General features: G+C 39.6%; 1 protein-coding gene across 1 annotated transcript in view; it reads right to left on the reverse strand.

Annotated features, from left to right (window-relative positions):
- The window catches only part of LOC136864935 (neuronal acetylcholine receptor subunit alpha-7), a 1,331,175-nt gene that overhangs the window by 79,352 nt on the left and 1,229,247 nt on the right, over window positions 1–22,576 (reverse strand). The window contains exon 6 of the mRNA XM_067142346.2: window positions 19,185–19,319. Within this exon, the coding sequence (XP_066998447.1) occupies window positions 19,185–19,319 (135 nt within the window). The remainder of the gene's footprint in view (window positions 1–19,184; window positions 19,320–22,576) is intronic.

The following is a 22,576-nucleotide window of genomic DNA, read 5'->3' on the forward strand; positions in this document are numbered from 1 at the left end:
CTGAAATATAAGTAGCCTCATTAAAGGCATTCAACACGTTTTTCACCCTTTTCCACCCTTCCTATTGGGATTTTTCGAAAACAAAAAATACGTGTTCCTTTATTTTTAAAGGACATTCTAAATACCAATTTTTACATCTATAAACTTTAAAAGTTCTGAGATATAGATACACTCATTTTAAAAATTCACCTCCCTTTCACCCCCCCATTAATTGGATTTTCAAAAAACAAAAATACATGTTTCTTTATTTTTAAAGTAGATCCCAAATACCAATTTTCAGGTCTGTAATATATGCAGGTTCTGAAATGTAAGTAGCCTCATTAAAGGCATTCAACCCATTTTTCACCCTTTTCCACCCTTTTCCACCCTTCCTATTGGGATTTTTCGAAAACAAAATATACGTGTTTCTTTATTTTTAAAGGAGATTCTAAATACCAATTTTTACATCTATAAACTTTAAAAGATTTGCGGTATAGATACACTCATTTTAAAAATTCACCCCCTTTTCACCACCATTAATTGGATTTTCAAAAAACAAAAAAATTAGAGGAGATTCCAAACACCAATTTTCAGGTCTGTGTAATATCTTCATTTTCTGAGAGAAATATCCTCATTAAAGGCATTCATCCTTTTTTCTTCCCTTTTCACCCCTCCTAATGGGATTTTCCGAAAACAAAAAAATACGTGTTTCTTTATTTTTAATGGAAATTCTAAATACCAATTTTTACATGTGTAAACTTTGAAAGTTTTGAGATATAGATGCACTCATTTTAAAAATTCACCCCCTTTTCACGTGTCTATTAATTGGATTTTGCAAAAACAAAAAAATACGTGTTTCTTTATTTTTAAAAGAGATCAAACATACCAATTTTCAGGTCTGTAATATCTTCAGTTTCTGAGATATAAGTACCGGCATCCTGATTAAAGGCATTCGGCCCCCTTTTCACCCTTTTTTACCCCTCCTCTTGGGATTTTCTGAAAACAAAAAAATACGTGTTTTCTTATTTTTAAAGAAGATTCTAAATACCAATTATTACATCTGTAAACTTTTAAAGTTTTGAGATATAGATACACTCATTTTAAAATTTCACCCCCCTTTTCACCCCTTTAGCGACGGAATATCCAAAAATCCTCTCTTAGCGAGCACCTACGTCTTAATATGAATAAATTCCCAAAATTTCATTTCCTTATGTCCAGTAGTTTTGGCTCGGCGATGATGAATCAGTCAGTCAGTCAGTCAGTCAGTCAGTCAGTCAGTCAGTCAGTCAGTCAGTCAGTCAGTCAGTCAGTCAGTCAGTCAGTCAGTCAGTCAGTCAGTCAGTCAGTCAGTCAGTCAGTCAGTCAGTCAGGACAAGTTATTTTATACACATAGATTATATATAAGCGATAAGTGGAATCAAAGATAATGCTTTTTGCGGATGATGTTATTCTGTATAGTGTAATAAATAAGTTACAAGATTGTGAGTAACTGCAACGTGACATCGATAATATTGTGAGATAGACAGTAGGCAATGGTATGCTGATAAACGGGGTTAAAGGTCAGGTTGTGAGTTTCACAAATAGGAAAAGTCCTCTCAGTTTTAATTACTGCGTTGCTGGGGTGAAAGTTCATTTTTGAGGATCGTTGTAAGTACCTAGGTGTTAATATGAGGAAAGATCTTCATTGGGGTAATCACATAAATGGAATTGTAAATAAAGCGTACAGATCTCTGACATGGATATGTGGGTATTTAAGGGTTGTAGTAAAGATGTAAATGAGAAGGCATATAAGAGTCTGGTAGGACCCCAACTAGAGTATGGTTCCAGTGTATGGGACCCTCACCAGGATTACTTGATTCAAGAACCGGAAGCAATCCAAATAAAAGCAATTTCATTTGTTCTGGGTTGTATCCGACAAAAACATACTGATACAAAAAATGTTGCAATATTTTGGGCTGGGAAGACTTGGGAGAAAGGAGACGAGCTGCTCGATTAAATGGCATGTTCCGAGCTGTCAGTGGACCTGTGGCGTGGAAAGGCACAAGTAGACAAATTAGTTTGAGAGGTGTTTTTAAAATTAGGAAAGATCACAATATGAAGATAAAGGTGGAATTGAGGAGAACGAATTGGGGCAAATATTCGTTTATAGGGAGGGAAACGGAGTATTTTACCAAGGGAGATGTTCAATAAATTTCTACTTTCTTTGCAATCATTTAAGAAAAGGCGGGGAAAACAACCATAGAGTCTTGCTACATGGGCGACTGCCCTAAATGCAGATCAGTAGTGACTGAAAAAGATTCCCTCTACTCTATCATGGAATTAAGGTAAAATTTCTCTCTGTCGTTTTTTTATATAACACCTCTTTAAGTGTCGGAGTGGGTGGCGCATGGAGTGTTGTAAGCGATCGTTGAGTTCATCCAGAGGGATGATGCCAGGAGAAGAGTGTGGTTAAGTTAAACCAAATTCTTTCACCATGAGTTACAGTGTCGCTGTTGACACATCTTCGTAATTTAGAGTTTCTGATCTGTTGCGTCATGGTGTTTCCGTAAATAGCACGATTGTCTAAAGAATAATGTTTCTTAAACTGTCGGTGTGCTACGTCACGTTACGTACATAGGCTCTTCAATACAGACTGGCTCTATTACTCCCAACACTTCATTTCAAAATATTACATATTTAAACACCCCCTCCCTCAAAATACTCTTACCCAATGCGATACACTTCTGATGGGCAGTCTGAGATGGGATCTCGAGAATTCTCGAGACTAGCGCAAGCACCTGTTTCTCGCGAGAACTGTCGAGAGATCTCGAGAGTGTTGTACCCGCATTATGCAGCGAGCAGCGTATCGTACAACTACAGGTACATGGACCTGAATGTTGTTTGTGCCGAGTATGCGAATAGCCAACCACGGGTTTTCTCCGTCCCGTAAATACATGTCAACAAGTGGCTTGGCCGTTTATTTCTACCGAGGTCTGTTATTGACGCAGCACAACATAAGTATAATGGAATTTGCTTTCTGGCATTGTTTGCAATGTGTAGGCTAAGTACAGAAACTGACGGCTATTGTACGTGTACATCGTTATCACTCAAAATCTATCAGACCCCCACATTCAGTATCCATTTGAACAATGCTCGTGTTTATCGGCATTATGGTGACGAAGGAAACTCTTTCTTACAGTGTAATAGAATACTCGCGTCATTTTTTTTGCTATTGGCCTTACGTCGCACCGACACAGATAGGCCTTATGGCGACGATGGAACAGGAAAGGGCTAGGACTGGGAAGGAAGCGGCCGTGGCCTTAATTAAGGTACAGCCCCAGCATTTGCCTGGTGTGAAAATGGGAAACCACGGAAAACCATTTTCAGGGCTGCCGACAGTGGGGTTTGAACGCAGATCTCCCGAATACTGGATACTGGCCGCACTTAAGCGACTGGAGCTATCGAGCTCGGTACTCGCGTCATAATTAGGTAGTTCGGTATATAGCGGTGCAATGTGTAATTGTGTCTAATTGTATGGGACAACTTTTAGACGATGTCCGAAACGCGACCTAAGTCGTGGACATGGGATTATTTTGAAGATGTGGCACATAGCAGAGTCCGCTGTGTTGTTTGTTCAAAAGAAGTAAAGTACCTCAGCAGAAATAATTCTGGGATGATCCTGCACTTAAAAACAAATAGTATCTCTGAAGGAGAATCTTTACAGAGGATACCTCCGGCCCTGTCTGCATCACAAGAAGCTACCCTGTCGACAAATATTGTGAGGTATCCATGTAGGTGTACATCTTATCTACAGTTATCAACTAATTATTCAGGGATATTTAGCTAAGGTGTCCACTTGAAATAACTCGTGAACAGTTTAAGATACGGATATTTTGTTTACACTTTCGTTAATCTTATTGAGGGGCTCATACTGAACATATAGTACTTTTCCGGGGTTTTGACAAAATTATCGGCACACACGTTCCCTTCTGAGAACGTTATTTCACGCAATAGCTGCTGATGAAATACGATCAAGCTTACGCTCGTAGTTACTGAGAGGTCGCACATATCGCAACACAGGAGAATCGGTCTCGATCTTCTCGCGAGGGTCTCGACATCTGGGACGTCAGTCTCGAGAGTCTCGAGCGAAAGCATTCCCCATCACTACTATTCACTTGTCCCACCGCTTTTGCCATTCCTAGAAGACGTGCAGCAGGCCATTGTTCGACAACTGCTTCAGAACCGCCTCTTCAGGGCCAGCCTTGCAGTTTTTTCACCCCAGAAACATCAAGTTACCATCTTTAGAGATAAGTCTTATACCCAGAATTTCATGTTTCTCATCCGTACATTTTTCGTTGTTTACAAATTCGTCCTTCAGAGTATGAATACTCCCCCACCCATTATTCCTAAGCTGTTTATACGATAAACACTCCATAGTCTCATTTAAATCCCCAATCACCTTCCAGTGAGTATGCCTCCTACACAGCCATGACTTGGTAAGAGTCGAATCCGGAGCCCCTGAACCGAAGGCCAGTCTGCTGACCATTCAACCAAGGAACACGCACGTCATTCCTCATTGGCGGTGCCATCCTCGTGTGAGATCAATGAAACCTTTCCTCAACTAATACCAAACAACTTATAACATAAAGGAGCAAAGTATTTTTACGGAAGCTGTAGTGCTTAGTCTCGCTTTCAAACCAACATTTCTTTGCAAAGCTTGTCGCAGAGATCTTATTAGAAAGAACTCGTTATAAGTCCGCTGTTGGCTCAGACGGCTGCTTATTTCTTGTGAAAGAGCGAGTGGTGAATAGGGAGTTGGGACTTACAAAGCGTGGAGTCTTAAGCCAAATGTAATTAGCCTGCTCCCCACAACACTGAACTCGTACTAGTAGAGACGACGGTCTTTACTCGTTTAATACAATAACTTCAGGTTGCGTATAATGGAAATACTGAAGTATTTCTTATTATCTTTTAAGAATCATCATTGAGATTGGCTCCCGGTCTCTACTCCTTCACAAGCTGTTACTCGTTCAATGACTGACCAAGTCATTGTAGGTGAATTCAGAAAATGAAATGGCGTATGGCTTTTAGTGTCGGGAGTGTCCGAGGACAAGTTCGGCTCGCCAGATGCAGGTCTTTTGATTTGACACCCGTAGGTGACCTGCGCGTCATGATGAGGATGAAATGATGATGAAGACAACACATAAAAACCAGCCCCCGTGCCAGCGAAATTAAACAATTAAGGTTAAAATTCCCGACCCTGCCGGGAATTGAACCCGGGACCCCTGCGACCAAAGGCCAGCACGCTAACCATTTAGCCATGGAGCCGGACAGGTGAATTCAGAGATTGTGATGTGTTCCAACTTGTCTAGTTCTGTGGCCTCTTTTTAGTTGTATACCTCTCATCTTTAAATCGTTAGAAACTGAGTCTAACCATCGTCGTCCTGGTCTCTCTCTACTTCTCTTACCCTACATAAAGAGTCCATTGTTCTCCTAGCTAACCTATCCTCCTCAATTCACCTCATACTTTGTATGACTCCGCCACCGAAGCTGGTTCATGCGTACAGCTTCCTCCATCGAGTTCATTCCTAACTTAGCCTTTATCTCCTCATTCCAAGTCCTGCCATTGTTCCAACCTGTTTGTACCAGCAATCATCCTCGCTACTTTCATGTCTGTTACTTCTAACGTATGAATAAGATATCCTGAGTCCACCCAGCCTTCACCTTCGTAAAGCAAAGTTGTTTCCACCTGTCTGTACCATTTTTTACAACTAGTTTACGTTGCACCGACACAGATAGGTTTTATGGCGACGATGGGATAGGAAAGGGCTAGGAGTGGGCAGGAAGCGGCCGTGGCCTTAATTAAGGTACAGCCCCAGCATTTTCCTGGTGTGAAAATGGGAAACTACGGAAAACCATCTTCAGGACTGCCGACAGTGGGGTTCGAACCCACTATCTCTCGAATACTTGATACTGGCCGCACTTAAGCGACTGCAGCTATCGAGCTCGGTCCTGTTTGTACCAGCAATCATTCTCGTTACTTTCACCTCTGTTACTTCTAATTTATGAATAACATATCCTGAGTCCACCCAACTTTCACTCCCGTAAAGCAAAGTTGTTCGGAAAGCACACCGATGTAAACACAGTCTCGTTTGAGTGCTGACTTCCTTCTTACAGAATACTGTTGATCGCAACTGCGAGCTCACTGCATTAGCTTTACTGCTCATTGATTCAATCTCTCTTATTATACTACCACCCTGGGAGAACGCACATGCTAAATACTTGAAATTACCCACCTGTTCCAGCTTTGTATCCCAATCTGACATTCAGTTCTCTTGGATTTCTTACCTCCTGACATCAGTTTAGTCTTCATCATCATCATCATCATCTGTTTACCCTCCAGGTTCGGTTTTTCCCTCGGACTTAGCGAGGGATCCCACCTCTACCGCCTCAAGGGCAGTGTCCTGGAGCTTCAGACTCGTGGTCGGGGATACAACTGGGGAGTATGACCAGTACCTCGCCCAGGCGGCCTCACCTGCTATGCTGAACAGGGGCCTTGTGGAGGGATGGGAAGATTGGAAGGGATAGGCAAGGAAGAGGGAAGGAAGCGGCCGTGGCCTTAAGTTAGGTACCATCCCGGCATTCGCCTGGAGGAGAAGTGGGAAACCACGGAAAACCACTTCCAGGATGGCTGAGGTGGGAATCGAACCCACCTCTACTCAGTTGACCTCCCGAGGCTGAGTGGACCCCGTTCCAGCCCTCGTACCACTTTTCAAATTTCGTGGCAGAGCCGGGAATCGAACCCGGGCCTCCGGGGGTGGCAGCTAATCACGCTAACCACTACACCACAGAGGCGGCTAGTTTAGTCTTGGTAAGGCTAATTTTCATATCATACTCATTGCACCTATTTTCCAGTTCCAAGATATTAGACTGCAGGCTTTCGGCACAATCTGCCATTAAGACTAAGTCGTCAGCATCGGCCAGACTGCTTACTATATTTATTTATTTATTTATTTATTTATTTATTTATTTATTTATTTATTTATTTATTTATTTAGGCCAGTTTTACGACCACATGCCCCTCCTGACGCCAACCATATGTTTAGGGATGTATTTACTACTGCGTGTTTCTGCAGCAGTTTGTGGTGCAATGTGTGTGTATGTAGAGGAACACAAACATCCAGTGCCGAGATAGAAGAATTAATCAAAGCTGTTGTGCCTGACTTTCTTGGGGATCGACTCCAGTGCCTACTGAACTGATGGCTACTACGCTGACCAATCAGACAAGGAACCGGACCTTGACCATGTATAATAATAATAATAATAATAATAATAATAATAATAATAATAATAATAATAATAATAATAATAATAATAACAAACACAGCCAGGTCATTGAACTCAGTGTATAAACAAATAGTGATAGTCTTCCTTACGAACTCCCTGACGGGTAACACACCTCTCTCCTCTTTCCACTGACTGCAGCTTAATTAACACTGTGTTAAGGAGTTACTCTTGTCCCCACCTCGTCAGAACAGCCTCACATACGCTGGTAGTGCTCGGCTATGGAATCTTGTACCATCAGAAGTAAAACTGTTACCTTGTCTTCTTCACTTCCTTCGCGCAGTAAAGGAAACGTATATGTAAATAGAAACCCATATGTGATGGAAACGTATATAACTTTTATAAATTAGTATTTCAAGAATGACGTGTGACGCACTGATGTCTACACTCCAATCGAATGAGGTATCTCTGTATTTTCATCTTACCAACCTCAGTCGGAGGGTGCAGGACGGGGTGGCTCAACAGCTCTGCATTCCCCACCGTTGTCTGTCCCGAGAATGAATTTCCCCTGCTTTCCCAGAGCTTAAACACTCGTCAAGATGACTGGCTTGTAATCATCTGCTTTATGTGTACTGCCCTTTACTTTGTACACTGAGACCCAGTTTCTTCAACGAATGTTAAGTGTTAACATAGCACGTTAGATAGACTTAACTCGCAATTTAACAAAATAACAGTCTGATCAAGAATAATTAACACCAATAAATTGTTAAACACTTGAGTAAAATTAACATCACACCAGCGCTGTGTTAAACCTCTTAACAGCTGTTAAAATTTCAAAATGGCTGCATCTAGAAGACGTAAGTTTGAAGCTGTACTGCTGTATGAATGTTATCTATAAACTGAAAAATGTAGAGGAAGGCACATACTAAGAAAAAAATACCTTTCTAGAGTTGTTAGAAGAACGTTATCTACAAAGATAGGTACCTAATTACCAAAGCCATAACAGACAAGATAATAGAAGAAATTGAAAATAGGTTAGAGTTTCCTACAGATTGAAAATTATTAATGTCTCTAGAGCCCTGTTTCATAAAACTAACTAATTAAATTACCTAATTGTATTAGAACTCATAAAAATAATTATTAGTTAACCAAATTCCGTTTCATAAAGATTTACACAATGACTACGAAAATATCTTCACTCATAATATCAGTTCATTAGTCAGCTGATACAAATAGAGGTTAGAATCAGTCTGTTGGTTCTTGCTTTGTGTTTGTTCCTAGCAGTAGGCTAGTGCTTTACTACAACTGGCTATTAATCCATATGTTCGATAGGCTCACTTGATATTTTCGTTGTTGTGACGTTGATACATATGAGAATAGATAAAGGAAGTGAAAATAATGTGAAAGAAGAAAACTTCTTTGCGGAAAGTGATTGAGTTAATGCGTCAACTATTCGCAGCTTTTTACACACTATAACCCTCCTTGTAATTTTTACGTTTTAATTTTATGTGCTCTTAAAATTTCTGTTGAGATGGACTAGCAAAATCTTGGTTTACTACCCCCTGTGGGTGGGCGGTAGAATAACACCAACGGTATCTCATGCCTATCGTAAGAGGCAACTGAAAGGGGCCCTATGGGCTCTCAACTTGGGAACGTGTGTTGGCGACCAGGGGCCCTGAGCTGAGACCCGGTATTGCTTCCCCTCACTTTTGCCAGGTTCCTCACGTTCATCTATCCTATCCGAACTCTTTTGTTCAACTCTTTTCCTTTTCCGACCCTGACTGTATTAGATTGTGGGACCTAGAGAGTCATTTTCACGCCCTTTCTGGCCCGTCTCTTTCTTTGGCTGATACCTTCATTTTTCGAAGTGTCGTATCCCTTCCATTTTCTTATCTGATAAATGTTATATAGAAGATGGTTGCCTAATTGTAGTTCCTCTTAAAACACTAAACATCACCATCTTGGTTTACTGGTGCTATAAACCAAAATTTTGAAGGATAGATGGAGCCTCCGAGCAGAACTGCACTAGAGAAACACAATGATACTGTGTATCACTACCAACCCGTGGATTGCAATGAGAAGCTGCTGTTTTGAGGTTATGCTTCATTCCTTGCAATTTGACTTTCTGTTACCAATCCTATCAAGCAGATACTCAAAAGCCGGGCTGAGTGTCTCAAACGGTTGAGGCGCTGACCTTCTGACCCCAACTTGGCAGCTTCGATCCTGGCTCAGTCCGATGGTATTTGAAGGTGCTCAAATACGTCAGCCTCGTGTCGGTAGATTTACTGCCACGTAAAAGAACTCCTGCGGGACTAAATTCCGGCACCTCGGCGTCTTCGGAAACCGTAAAAGTAGTTAGTGGGACGTAAAGCAAATAACATTATTATTTTAAATACTAAAAAGTTCTGTAATCTAACCTAAATCTCTCATTGTATTCATATGTTTGTTACATGCCAGTACAGGCTGCTTTTGGCTTAACATTTATTGAACGGTGAATACCTACACTCGTTCCCCAACACTATTTGAATCAGAGTCGTCCATTTCGCTGATCTTCACGATTTTATACCAAAATATTAAAATACCACTCATTTTGGTTTCACCAATAATATTGCACCCTCTACCCTTCCAGCCTTTGATATTGTGCGCCAGCTATTATCCCAGGGTCGTACACGGGTGACCCCCAGTGATATCTTCGAATACACTAACTGATTTTAAATTACTAAGCAGGAAGAATAAGAGAGAGAATAAAATATGAATGGTAACCTTTTTTTGCAAACAAATTTATTGGAAAAGGAAAAACTCGAGCAAAGTAAAAATACGGAAAAAATATAAAAAATGATAACACTTCACTGTAACAATTATCACTCACCCTCTAGGTAAACTGAAACCCTTAACAACTGATTAATATTAAAAAACCTATTTGATCCATTTAATATTTGTTTGAATTATACCCAATGCTTTATTTGTTGCATGAAAGAAGTCGGTCTAATTCCAAGTTAATCCAATTCCACTCATATTTAATTATTAACATAAAATCAATCTTCTTTATAAACTTCAAATCCAAAATAAATGCGTATTGAGTGGTTGAAATATTATTACATCATTCAATAAATTCATATTAACGACTTCGTTACAACAAGATACTGCCGATATCAACTTAATTAATTGAAAAATAAAATACACAGCCTGTTTCCAGTCATTCTACCGGGTCAGGGATGGAATGAATGAAGCTCCCGTCTAGCGGCAAGGGTAGGAATCATGCCAGCTGACGAAGCCTGTCGCACTCCTCTGGGGCAAATTAATTTGAGTGACGTTTCAATCAAACATATAATTACATTTCTTACTGTACATTAATTCATTAATCATTATTATATCATCTTCTCTATTGTGGCCTATTACATCCCATCTACAAACAACTATCATGAAACGAACCCAGACTGACGAGTACATCGGACACGACTACTACCTACAGTAATACTATCTGATTTTAAATAAGAAATGCTAACTCCACACATGCACAATCAGCTGTCTTATACTTCACACTAAGTAAACACACACTTGTAGCGAAGGGCCCTACGAATAACACAAAATCCCCAAAACTTATATCTACACTGAACCTACTGCAGCGGAAACAAACCCCTGCTTCTAACATGACAACATATGGGAATTAAATCCACAAATGAAGAATCATTACAACCACAAATCTAAATTTGCGTTGCCAAAATGTACAATAAACACAATTCACATATAGAAACAGACCAAATCCATCAATAATAACCATCAAGAAATCCTACGTCCATCGACCTGGTCGAGAGTCGAAGTGACATCCATCGAGATTTTACATTACAGTGACCTGAAAAATCCCTACCTTTAATTAGAGTATTACAAATGACGTTAAATCTTTAAATATTTATGTGCTGTAGCCTAACTGATCAATTTGAATTAAATAATACATGACATCGTAACTATCCTTTGATGAGCCTATTTCAACGGCGTTTATTCTTTAACACGAAACTCAGAGCAGTGGAGAAATCTCATCTTGGAACATAAACGCATCTATTTCCTTCGCGCCTCAGCAGTATAGTTGTCAACACACGCCAATATCTCCGTGTTCTCGGCAAGCTCATATAATCTCTCCCAAATAGTACTCCATATAATTCAGCCTTCACTGGGCTTATCATCACAATAATTGTTCCTTGCATTCTACATTTCAAAATACACAATGTCTTGCCTACAATCATCATATCCACTGATTCCAATCTCACCAGGATTCACACTATTATTAATCGAGAACACATCATTTCTTTACATTCAATATACTTAACGATATTCCGTTCCAAATTATCGTTGGTTCACTGCCTCTCATTAGCGTTCTGAGTGTTAAAGTATACACTCTCGAACAAGGCTCAAGAATGAACTCAGGATGAAGTATAAAAAAATATAAAGTAACTCACAGAACATATCACTAGCCTGACAAAATCAAATCACACATCGATGAACAAACTCTAAATATTCACTGTAATGTTCGTCGATGGTCGCTGGTTCATATCCGCAGCACAGCATCAATTAACTTTCACAAAGATTATGAATACTCATGCAACATGCCATTACTACACCTAACATACCCCAAGATTTACTAAAAAGTACTAAAAGGCATCTATCCTTATTAAAATATTAACACGCACGGATATTATTGCAGAAGGTCAATATCACACGCTTATATCATTTCAGAAGATCGTATAACACAACACACGCTCAGTAGAATACTTTAAAGATCACTATAACATTAACACACGCAGATTACACATACAAAATACACACCCCCAAGGCATTAGTACTAAAAATTTAACAATCTGAACCGAGCTGACCTTTGCTACGTTTAAAATCAAATGAAACTTAACAATCACACGCAAGAAGTTATTATTTACAAACTTACACAACAAGCTGACCATGCATATTGGGATTAGATAAAATCAGATGTACTCATCTTGGTCCGGTTCGCTCCATGTTCAGCCACGCACCACCTCGACCATCAGGTCGCCCCACCGATGCGGTGCTCACTCCATCATGACGGAATCACTGCCGTCTGTGAAAATTCTCCTCTTGAAGTCCATATTCTTGACACAGTTTGCGTACGGCACAATCGGTACACACGTGTCCACACACATTTGATACACTGAGCATACAAAAGAATACAAATTAATTATGGTACAGTTTATACACACAAAATACAGTCTTCTCACTCGCGTTCAATTCCCAGAACAGTTTAATTAATATTTTATCTCAGAAAGAATCCGCGATTCAATGGCAATCTACACTCTAACGTGCCCCGCAACTTCATCTATAACCATGCTTACTGCTGCTTGAAGAACAAGTTTATTGGCACTTAATACTTAAAATCTAAGACAATTTGAATATAATTGATTTCTTTATGGGAGTAATCCCTGCGGATTAAGTTCTACATGAAACCAGTTATTATTTCTCTACGTCGATAAATGCTCAGTCCACGTTTTTCCGGCGACGATCACCATACACGTCCGAACCATTCCGTCCCGTAGTTAAGAGAGTAGTGAGTTTGCTCTTCGTCGTTTGGCGTCCTTCCGTCCGCGTGCCTCGTGGTACAGCGTCTGTGGAATCCCCTGACCCGTTTCATCATATCCTGCTTCCGTTAGCCACATATTTAATTTGAAAGGTTTGTCAGGATATTTCAATTTCATTTTTCTAATTATGTGAAAGACTTATTTATCTGTGATAATCTATTCTTGTGGATTTGAACGAATATCGCAGCGCATTCATATTGGTATCCCTGCTACTGCTTCATTTCTTTCTTTGCGCGATATCTTGTGATTCACTGGTTCGGAAGTTCTGCCAACTTAATTTTGATATCTCTGTCGCATATTGGTTTCACATCTCTCTCTAGAATGGACTATTTCATTGCCTTCTCTCTGATGCAATATCCGCAGTCCTCGACAAGTGCACTGTTTGAAGATATATTAACAAGCTGGATTACGACATACATCTTGCTTCCCATGTTGACTTTGCCTCATATAATATTACTTCTATTCAACTTCAACAGTTATATGACAATGACATGAACCAATTGGGTTCAATATGGATGAGTCAAAATACACTCATGGAAATAATCTCAATAATATGAGTAACTTCCTTTTGTCATGTTGTCTATGAAACAATTTGCTAATATTAATAGGAATATCTAATAATCAGTTTGTCTCATAAAGTAATTACTAATATTATTAGCTAATAACTCTCTGAAACATAATACTAACATTATTAGTTAATATTATTGGTTTATTACTAATAATTTAGTGATAATATTAGTGAAAGATGTTTTATGAAACAGGGCCAAGTGCACGAGTAATTTATAAGTCTTAGATATTCTTAGCATGAAAATGTAGTCGACTACCCTCGTGAGTGCAAGACAAGAACGTTTAGAATTGGACAAAGAGTTTCTGCTGCACTAGCAAGGCATTGTTAAGGCATTACATTACTTTCTCCGCAGTGAAATAATGCCCGAAAATCATTCAAGATGTATATCAATTATCACACATTCCCGGTGTTGTAGGAGCCTTAGATTGCGCTCATATAAGGATATACTGAATGTAGTGATATAAACGTCCGTTCTTTTATTTTTTAAAGCACACCTGCATACATTCAAATTAAATCTATAATAACATTTTACTCGTATTCTTTATAATAACGCTCCTGTTGCCTCTTACTGCACATGTTTACGTTTTCGATGTCCTCGCTAACCAAAACAGATAATAATGTCAACCATGTGTGACAAAATACAATTCCAATTTGTTTCGTGACAAATGTTAGAAATGTGCTCATGAAACAGAGGACTTCTAACCGAAGTGTTAATTAATAACAATTGTTAGTTAAGATTTGTTAAGTAAAATTAACACAGAGTGAAAGAAACCGTGTACGGGATTACTATAGCAACTCAACATATGTTTGGTGTAGGTCCTTCATGCAAACAGATATGTACTTCAGATACCGGTATGATACTATATCCTAAACCATAGCCTTTCATTTTGTACCAGGAATGCCCGTACTTATGGATTTACGCAAGGCGTGTACGGTCCATACTTGGAAAGCGTACAGAGGTAGAGGTTTTCGAAATAAACTTTTAAATTGGACTGTTTGTTTATTCATAAAAGAAGACAAGTTGCTTATCACCTTTAATACAGCCGGAGTTGGAAAAGATCAGTCACTACTGATCTGCATTTAGGGCAGTCGCCCAGGTGGTAGATTCCCTATCTGTTGTTTTCCTAGCATTTTCTTAAATGATTTCAAAGAAATTGGAAATTTATTGAACATTTCCCCAGGTAAGTTCTTCCAATCCCTAACTCCCCTTCCTATAAATGAATATTTCCCCCAATTTGTCCTCTTGAATTTGCGGATGATGTTATTCTGTAAAGAGTAATAAATAAGTTACAAGATTGTGAGCAACTGCAATGTGACCTCGATAATGTTGTGAGATGGACAGCAGGCAATGGTATGTTGATAAACGGGGTTAAAAGTCAGTTTGTGAGTTTCACAAGTAGGGTAAGTACTCTCAGTTTTTTTGCTAGTGGTTTTACGTCGCACAGATAGGTCTTATGGCGACGATGGGATAGGAAACGCCTAGGAGTTGGAAGGAAGCGGCCGTGGCCTTAATAAGATACAGCCCCAGCATTTGCCTGGTGTGAAAATGGGAAACCACGGAAAACCATCTTCAGTGCTGGCGACAGTTGGATTCGAACCCACTCTCTCCCGGATGCAAGTTCACCGCTGCGCGGCTCTACCCGCACGACCAACTCGCCCGGTGCTCTTAGTTTTAATTACAGCGTTGATGGGGTGAAAGTTCCTTCTGGGGATCTTTGTAAGTATTTAGGTGTTAATATAAGGAACGATCTTCCTTGGGGTAATCACATAAATGGGATTGTAAATAAAGGGCACAGATCTCTGCACATGGTTATGATTGTGTTCAGGGGTTGTAGTAAAGATATAAAGGAGAGGGCATATAAGTCTCTGGTAAGAACCTAACTAGAGCATAGTTCCAGTGTATGGGACCCTTACCAGGATTACCTCATTCAAGAACTGGAGAAAATTCAAAGAAAAGCAGCTCGATTTTTTCTGGGTGATTTGCGACAAGAGAGTAGCGTTACAAAAGTGTTGCAAAGTTTGGGCTGGGAAGACTTGGGAGAAAGGAGACGAGCTGCTCGACTAAGTGGTATGTTCCGAGCTGTCAGTGGAGAGATGGCGTGGAATGACGTTAGTAGACGAATAAGTTTGAGTGGCGTCTTTAAAAGTAGGAAAGATCACAATATGAAGATAAAGTTGGAATTCAAGAGGACAAATTGGGGCTAATATTCATTTATAGGGAGGGGAGTTTGTGATTGGAATAACTTACCAAGGGAGATGTTCAATAAATTTGCGGTTTCTTTGAAATCATTTAAGAAAAGGCTAGGATAACAACAGATAGGGAATCTGTCACCTGGACGACTGCCCTGAATGCAGATCAGTATTGACTGATTGATTGATTATACTTGAAAAATGCAAGTCTGTTGTACACTACTCGGAATGTGAACTGATAGAAAATATTCAGTCACCTTTATACGATGGATGTCTGTAATACACGTCGCAGACCGTCCTACAGTCAGTCAGCACGGCTAGGCTGTGGTATCGTGTCACCCGGTCCTTAATTTATACGAAATCAGCTGGTCGCATCACGAGATTTCCCTAATACTTCAACTTGCAATAACTTCATCAATTTTCCATGGATTTGCTTGAGACATGGTAATTGTGTATCGTTTAGCATTGGCTACACGATGATGTAGTCCAAATACTAATACTAATTTTATTTATTGAGTTTTCAGGCGTGGGAGTGTAGAACGTTCTATATAACGCAGCTTGTCCTTGACCGAGCAGCACCGAGCTCGAGATGGGGCGCTGTATCAGCGTTCCTTGTCCAGTAGATACCCAGAAATCTGATCAATTCCAGTTGCCTTTCTAATTTTCATCTGTTTTATCTTTTTATTTTTGTTATCATAGGTAAATTTTAGTAGCTCGCTCGTATCAGTCGCCTCCTCTATCTGGAAATTATCCTTATATACTGCATTATGTAGATATGACAGTCAACTCTCTTTATATAGATATAACAGTCACTTGTTTTTACATTAGATAAAGCAGTCACGTGCAGCAGTTATATGGATTTTCTGACACGAAGTGGATGGTACGATTTCCACTTCACCATTAGTAATCTCTCTCTTATTCCCTTGTCTTGGTCGTATGTCCGAGCGTGTATTGAACGTGCATGTTTCGCATTATACAGTGTCTTCTACCGGAAGGAGAATGTAGAGTTAGACGTATAGTACTGTGGCATATCGTGCCCTAATCACCTATACGTGTCTTCACTTCTTCATTCACTGTTACGATTAGAGGCACAAGAGAGGAAAATGCCTTCCCAGAGAAGTGGACGTTGATCAAATAGTTATTAATACCTACGGTATAGAAATACAGAGAAGGAAATTCATATTTCTAACATCAATGTTTTATTTAAAACGTTTGTTGCAATGACTATGATGATTTCCCCTTTTATATTAGCTGTGGCGGACCCTAGTGACTTTTTTGTATATTGACTAGATTATAATTTTTGAAATCAACTCTTTGGATCTTTAATTGTTTTTCTATGAAAGCTTTGTTCGCAATCTTAGCCGTAAGTTTTCATGCTTTATAAGAAGTAAGTTGCAAGAAACAGTGCTTTATTTTGTGGATTTTCCAAAAAACATCCGTAATTTTCACCCCAAAGTTACTTTAAAAAACTAAGGGGTGCATCATCCGTAAGTACGGTGTAAATATGACAGAGAGAAGCAAAAGTTATTCGCAACTAACCCCACCCATGTACGAAGCGGAGTTTGCACGTCTTTCGGTGAAACTCCAACATTTATTCGTGTTGTTGCATCATTGGAGGCGGATGACAGATTCGATAGACATCTTCGCGATATTCGAAGGTGCATTAATGACGGAATATCTAAGAGGACTACCTATTCTTCCAATACAACTGTTAATTTTTTAAGATGTTGTGTTACGCGTAAGTGTGAATTACTATATTTATTAATTTATACATAATTAATCTCCAAATACGATTTTTAATTTTAAGGTTGATTTTTACTGTTAATTTTAAAAAACTTATTGAGGACAATCTTTTACAGAGAGGTATATGCTGTCGTGGACGTTTTCGTAAATAATTCTTGCACTCACAGGCTACTGTACTTTGGGTTGTATTCAAGAACAAGGCTTTGAGGCAAACTCAACTTTGCACCCACCAAAGCCACCATTTTCTCATTCATAGTCGAGACTTTGCGGAAAGTAGACTTTGGCCGAAACTTTTCTTCAAAGTTGCCAATGGCCCGTACTTTGACGTCACAAAGTGCACTGTGGAAGATAATACAATGACGGACATTCCAAACATAATCCAGTTTGTGAAAGATTTTGAATACTCCTCGTCGAGTTATACGAGATTCGAGATTCGCAAAACCCGATTGAGTTCTACAGGGATAACGAATTAAAAATTAGGTACGGATTCGATAAACAAACTGTTTTAGACGTCTTCGCGATGTTCGAAGGCGCATTAATGTTGGAATATCATGGAGGACTACTTATTCTTCCAGTACAACTGTTAATTTCTTAAGATGTTATGTTACGCGTAAGTGTGAATCACTATACTATTAATTTATTATTTATTTTAATGCTTTTACAGGTAACGTACTGAGGTTATTTTACATGAATAAACGCAATGTTGTAGTTATAGGTCTAATTTATTAATTCCTTATAGGCAATTTTCAACTAGTTTCGTCTGGCTTACACTTCTTAAGTCAGCAAATTGTCAACAGAATAATTGTAAGGGTATTTGTTCTGATTGTCAAGAAAATACCTCAGTTTTCAGGTTTTCAGAAGCTGTAGATCTTTTTTTCTTGTATGGTTAAGAAAATGAAAACACGAAAAATTACGAAAAGCTAGGCCTGATCAGAAATAACTAAAAACCGAGCAAGCTGGCCGTGTGGTTAGGGGCGCGCAGCTGTGAGTTTTCATTCGGTAGATAGTGGGTTCGAACCCCACTGTCGGCAGCCCTGAAGATGGTTTTCCGTGGTTTCCCATTTTCACACCAGGCACACTTTAATTAGGACACGGTCACTTCCTTCCCACTCCTAGCCCTTTCCTATTACATCGTCACCATAAAACCTATCTACCTCTTTCGGTGCAACGTAAAGCAACATATAAAAATAAGGAAAAGAAATAACTAAAATTTCTTGACGAAGCCGCTCTTCTCTTGTTTTCTATTATTATTACAAACATTGCCATTGCCAACCTGAAATGCAGTTCTTAAAATCTCGACATTGCAAAGTCCACTTCAACCAAGTCGACTTTCGAGAAAGTAGCGTCTATGATACAGACTTACAGTAGAGCAAATTTAGACTTTGTAAAGTATCCGTTCAATGTCTTGTTCTTGAATACGACACTTAGGGTTAAGGCTACGTAAGCCAAGAAAATGCTCGGATGACTGTTTCTTTCATTGATACCCTTCACTACAATCGCCATTGCTTGGCTCCTGTTTATCATAGATTTATATTTCATGTACTTGCACCGTACTGGTTGAATTCTCTATACAACGGTGAACACCTTTGGGTAGTTCTCTAGATTAGCTGGTGCAAACACTTGATTTTATAATATATCTAGATGATGTGGTTAGAATTATAATTAAAGTTAGCACTGTGAAGTCAATATGTTCCACTGATCGAGATAATTCTGCCCGATACGCACCAGAATTTTTAAAGGTATACATACATTTGTGATCTAGATTATAATATACTAACAGTATGTCTAAAATCGTGCTTCTGGACTACATTTTGTTTGGGGTGATGATATTAAGTTCTTACTGATCAATGGTGTCTTCTCGGTTGGAGGAAGGCTCTCCCTGATAGTCATGAGGAACACCGTCATAGAAAGAAGAGCGCTGATTCCTAGAGTTACCTTCTCTCCAGACTCAGAAGGCACGTAGAACACCAAGAGAGCTGCTCGTAACATAAGGAAAAAATCACAATTAATTTCACACTTAACAACGAAGTCAGTGATAAAATGTTACAGAAATACATTTCCGTTAAGCGTCTAAAAGGATAAATATATTTCAAGCGATTAATAGGTACCTTAGAAATTTTGGGAATAATTCTGGACGTCAGACATTTTACTAACATTACAGGAGAGCAGAAAGAAACTGCTGACGTGCACATTTTGTTACCTTTAAGGCAGTTCTGACCGTGGCAACCATGGTAAAGAGTGCGGCGGAGGGCGTAAGGCTGGACTGTTGTATGAATATTTACCACTGTTTATCGCTGAGTTCTCCTTGCACATACGATAGTGTCATATACGTTATTTTAATTACTGCGAAACATACAATAGTGTAGATTACCCATAAGAAGACACGATCAAAACAAGTCACAAACGTTAAAAACCCCAAAATCGTGCTTTTCTTTGCATTAACGATATTTTACCTCTGACGTCCGGAATTAAGGGTCATCTCTATATATAAAATACAGCTAAGAGTTTTGTCTGTACATTGCTCATAATTTAAAAAGAATGGCATTTCTGTATCGGTCGTGTCCAGAGAAACAAAGAACTGCATTTTTAAATGTTTCGTCATTTCTGTCTGTATGTACGAGCATCACGAGAAGATGGCTGAAAATAATTTAATGAAGATCGGTATATAAAATCGGGGAATGATGCTCTACAATCTAGGCTGTACATAATTTCATTCACGCTGAGAGAAATGGTAGTTTAGGGAAAGGCCTTAAATTTAATTCTCAAATAACTTATTCATGTTATTCATTGTCCTATCGATGAATACTACACAACTAAAGTTATACAGAATTAAATTTACGATCATTTATGTCTTATACATTTTTACCGTACCAGCTATGATAACAGAGATATTCATGAATTTCGATTTCCACAATGCCGAACCACAATCGGAATTAAATGAAAATCGATATGTACAGTATGGGAATAAGGTGCTACAGTCTAGGTTATAAATAATTTTTATTCACCCTGGATGAGATTGTAGTTTAGGGGAAGGTGCCTAAAATTTAATTTTTAAATACCTTTCTTATTGGTCCCATCGAAAATTATTACATACCGTAACAAAATTTATAGAAAATACAAGTTCCAAGTTTTACCGTACGAACTGTGATAATGGAATAATGAATTTAGACTTTTGTTGCTTAGTTCATATCAACGCCGAGCATTGTTAACTGATGACGGTTTTTGTCATTATCGTCTTAAGGTGTAAGACCACGTGGTCATCGGTCCGTATCAACAAGGAAAAATGTGAAGATGATTATAAAACATGAGAAGAAACCATAAAGGAACGATCGCTTCAAGAATAAGACAAGAGGGAAGGAAGGACACTCTTTACATTAGATGCTCTAATATCCCAGAGTGGGAAAAAACTAAACGTGAAGGGCTACAATATCGAAAGTTCATAAAACTGATCAACAGTAACATAACATTGACCATTGTTGCGATGTGATTTGTCTCTTCTGCTGCCACTCATCTCCGATCGATGGCATTACTGCTGCGTCCCAAGTAAAAGAGCCTGTCTGAATATTGGCGAAAAGTAGCTGGGGAGTTGCACATTCTGTATGATTGTCCCGTCAACAACAGGTACTGAAGCTAGTGTTCAAGAAATTTCCAACTTCTTCGAAATCAATATATCAATATTCTAGGTCAGGGCCTCTGTGCACGGTGCAAAAGACGACTTCACTTGGTTGACCAGAGTGCAGACCCACACTCCTCGATTTGGAGCAATAGCGCTGTCTCTCTCTTTCCCCACGCCTGTTTCGCTCGCTCCGCCTGTCTCCCTCTTACTCACTTGCTCCGTAGTGCTCCAAATCCGAGCCAAATAGCCCAGAGGCGAAGCGTTGGTCCGAGCCGAGCCGAGCCGAATGGGGCCGATGCACTGTGTACAGGAACTCTGCGCCTCAATTTGCATGCGTGAGATTCTAGACGTTTGAAAGGCCCTGGTCTAGGTAAACAGCTGACAGGGAATCTTTTATCTGGATGACAGCACTAAATCAGATCAGTGGCGATCGATAGCCGCGTTGTCGGCAACATGTACAGTACTGCTGCGCCGCTCTGCTTGGTTTCTACTCGCTGAAACTGTTTTTTTAGGGGCTGCCTGGCCAAGGCGGTAAAGGCGTGCTCGGCTCGCCCGGAAGGACGTGGATTCGATTCCCCTTCAGAAAGTCGTAAAATTTCCACTTCCGGAGGTGCACATGGCCCTGAGGTTCACTCAGCCTACACCAAAAACGAGTACCAGGTTAATTTCTGGGGCCATCAAGTGCCGAGGTTACGGGTAGTGGATACCTTTACCTTCCACTCCTCCAAGGGCCTTCATGGCCTGTAAGGGGATGACTTTGCTTTGCTTTGCTTTTTTGAAACATTTTTATTAAGTCATCTGCCCTCAACTTTGACGCTTGCGCTCTATGCGTTCTGGTGGCATTCGAGTTTGTCATACCTGATCTGGACGGACGGATGGTAAAGCGGTGAGCGGTACCTTGCGACAGCGACATCAGGACAGTTAAGCGAGTTGGTTGCGCAGTTCTGGTCGTGTAGCTGTGAGATTGCATTCTGGAGAAGGACGGTTCGAATTCCACCGTGGGCAGCCGTGAGTATGGTTTTCCATAGTTTCCGATCATCACCCCAAGCAAATGCTTGGGCTTTGCCTTAATTAAGGACACGGCCGCTACCTTCCGTGTTCTAACCCTTTCCACTTTTGTTTCGTCGAAGGAGAGAATTGTATGTTGATGATAACGATTGTTGTTTAAAGGGGTCATAGGCCCAATTGTACGTTAGTGTCACGTTAAACCACATGCAAATCTTGCAAATAAAAAATTAAGCAAACAAAAATACAGCAAACAATCCCTCTTGGTGTCGCATACTTTCAAATTATGCCAGGTGCCCGTCAGCGCCGTACTTTCTACTAACAAATGTCCCGCATGCAGTAGTGATGCATGGGATGCCTAATCACTTGTTTTCGAAGGAGCGCTACAAACTGCTGAATTTCGGATGTTGTGAAACAAAATAGCAATCATTTTACTAACACGTTCTGTAACAGGGTGCATTTGTCAATACGCCAAGGATACAAACAATAAAAGTTAATAAACTTTTAGTTTATACACGCGGAGACATTCCGTTCTATAAAAGAGTTATTTGTATGAAACAAAAATTAATACATATTATTACTCTCCAACGCTCAGAAAATTAAAATGTCTCA

The sequence above is a fragment of the Anabrus simplex genome, chromosome 2 (genome assembly GCF_040414725.1).
Source record: "Anabrus simplex isolate iqAnaSimp1 chromosome 2, ASM4041472v1, whole genome shotgun sequence".
Taxonomy (NCBI): domain Eukaryota; kingdom Metazoa; phylum Arthropoda; class Insecta; order Orthoptera; family Tettigoniidae; genus Anabrus; species Anabrus simplex.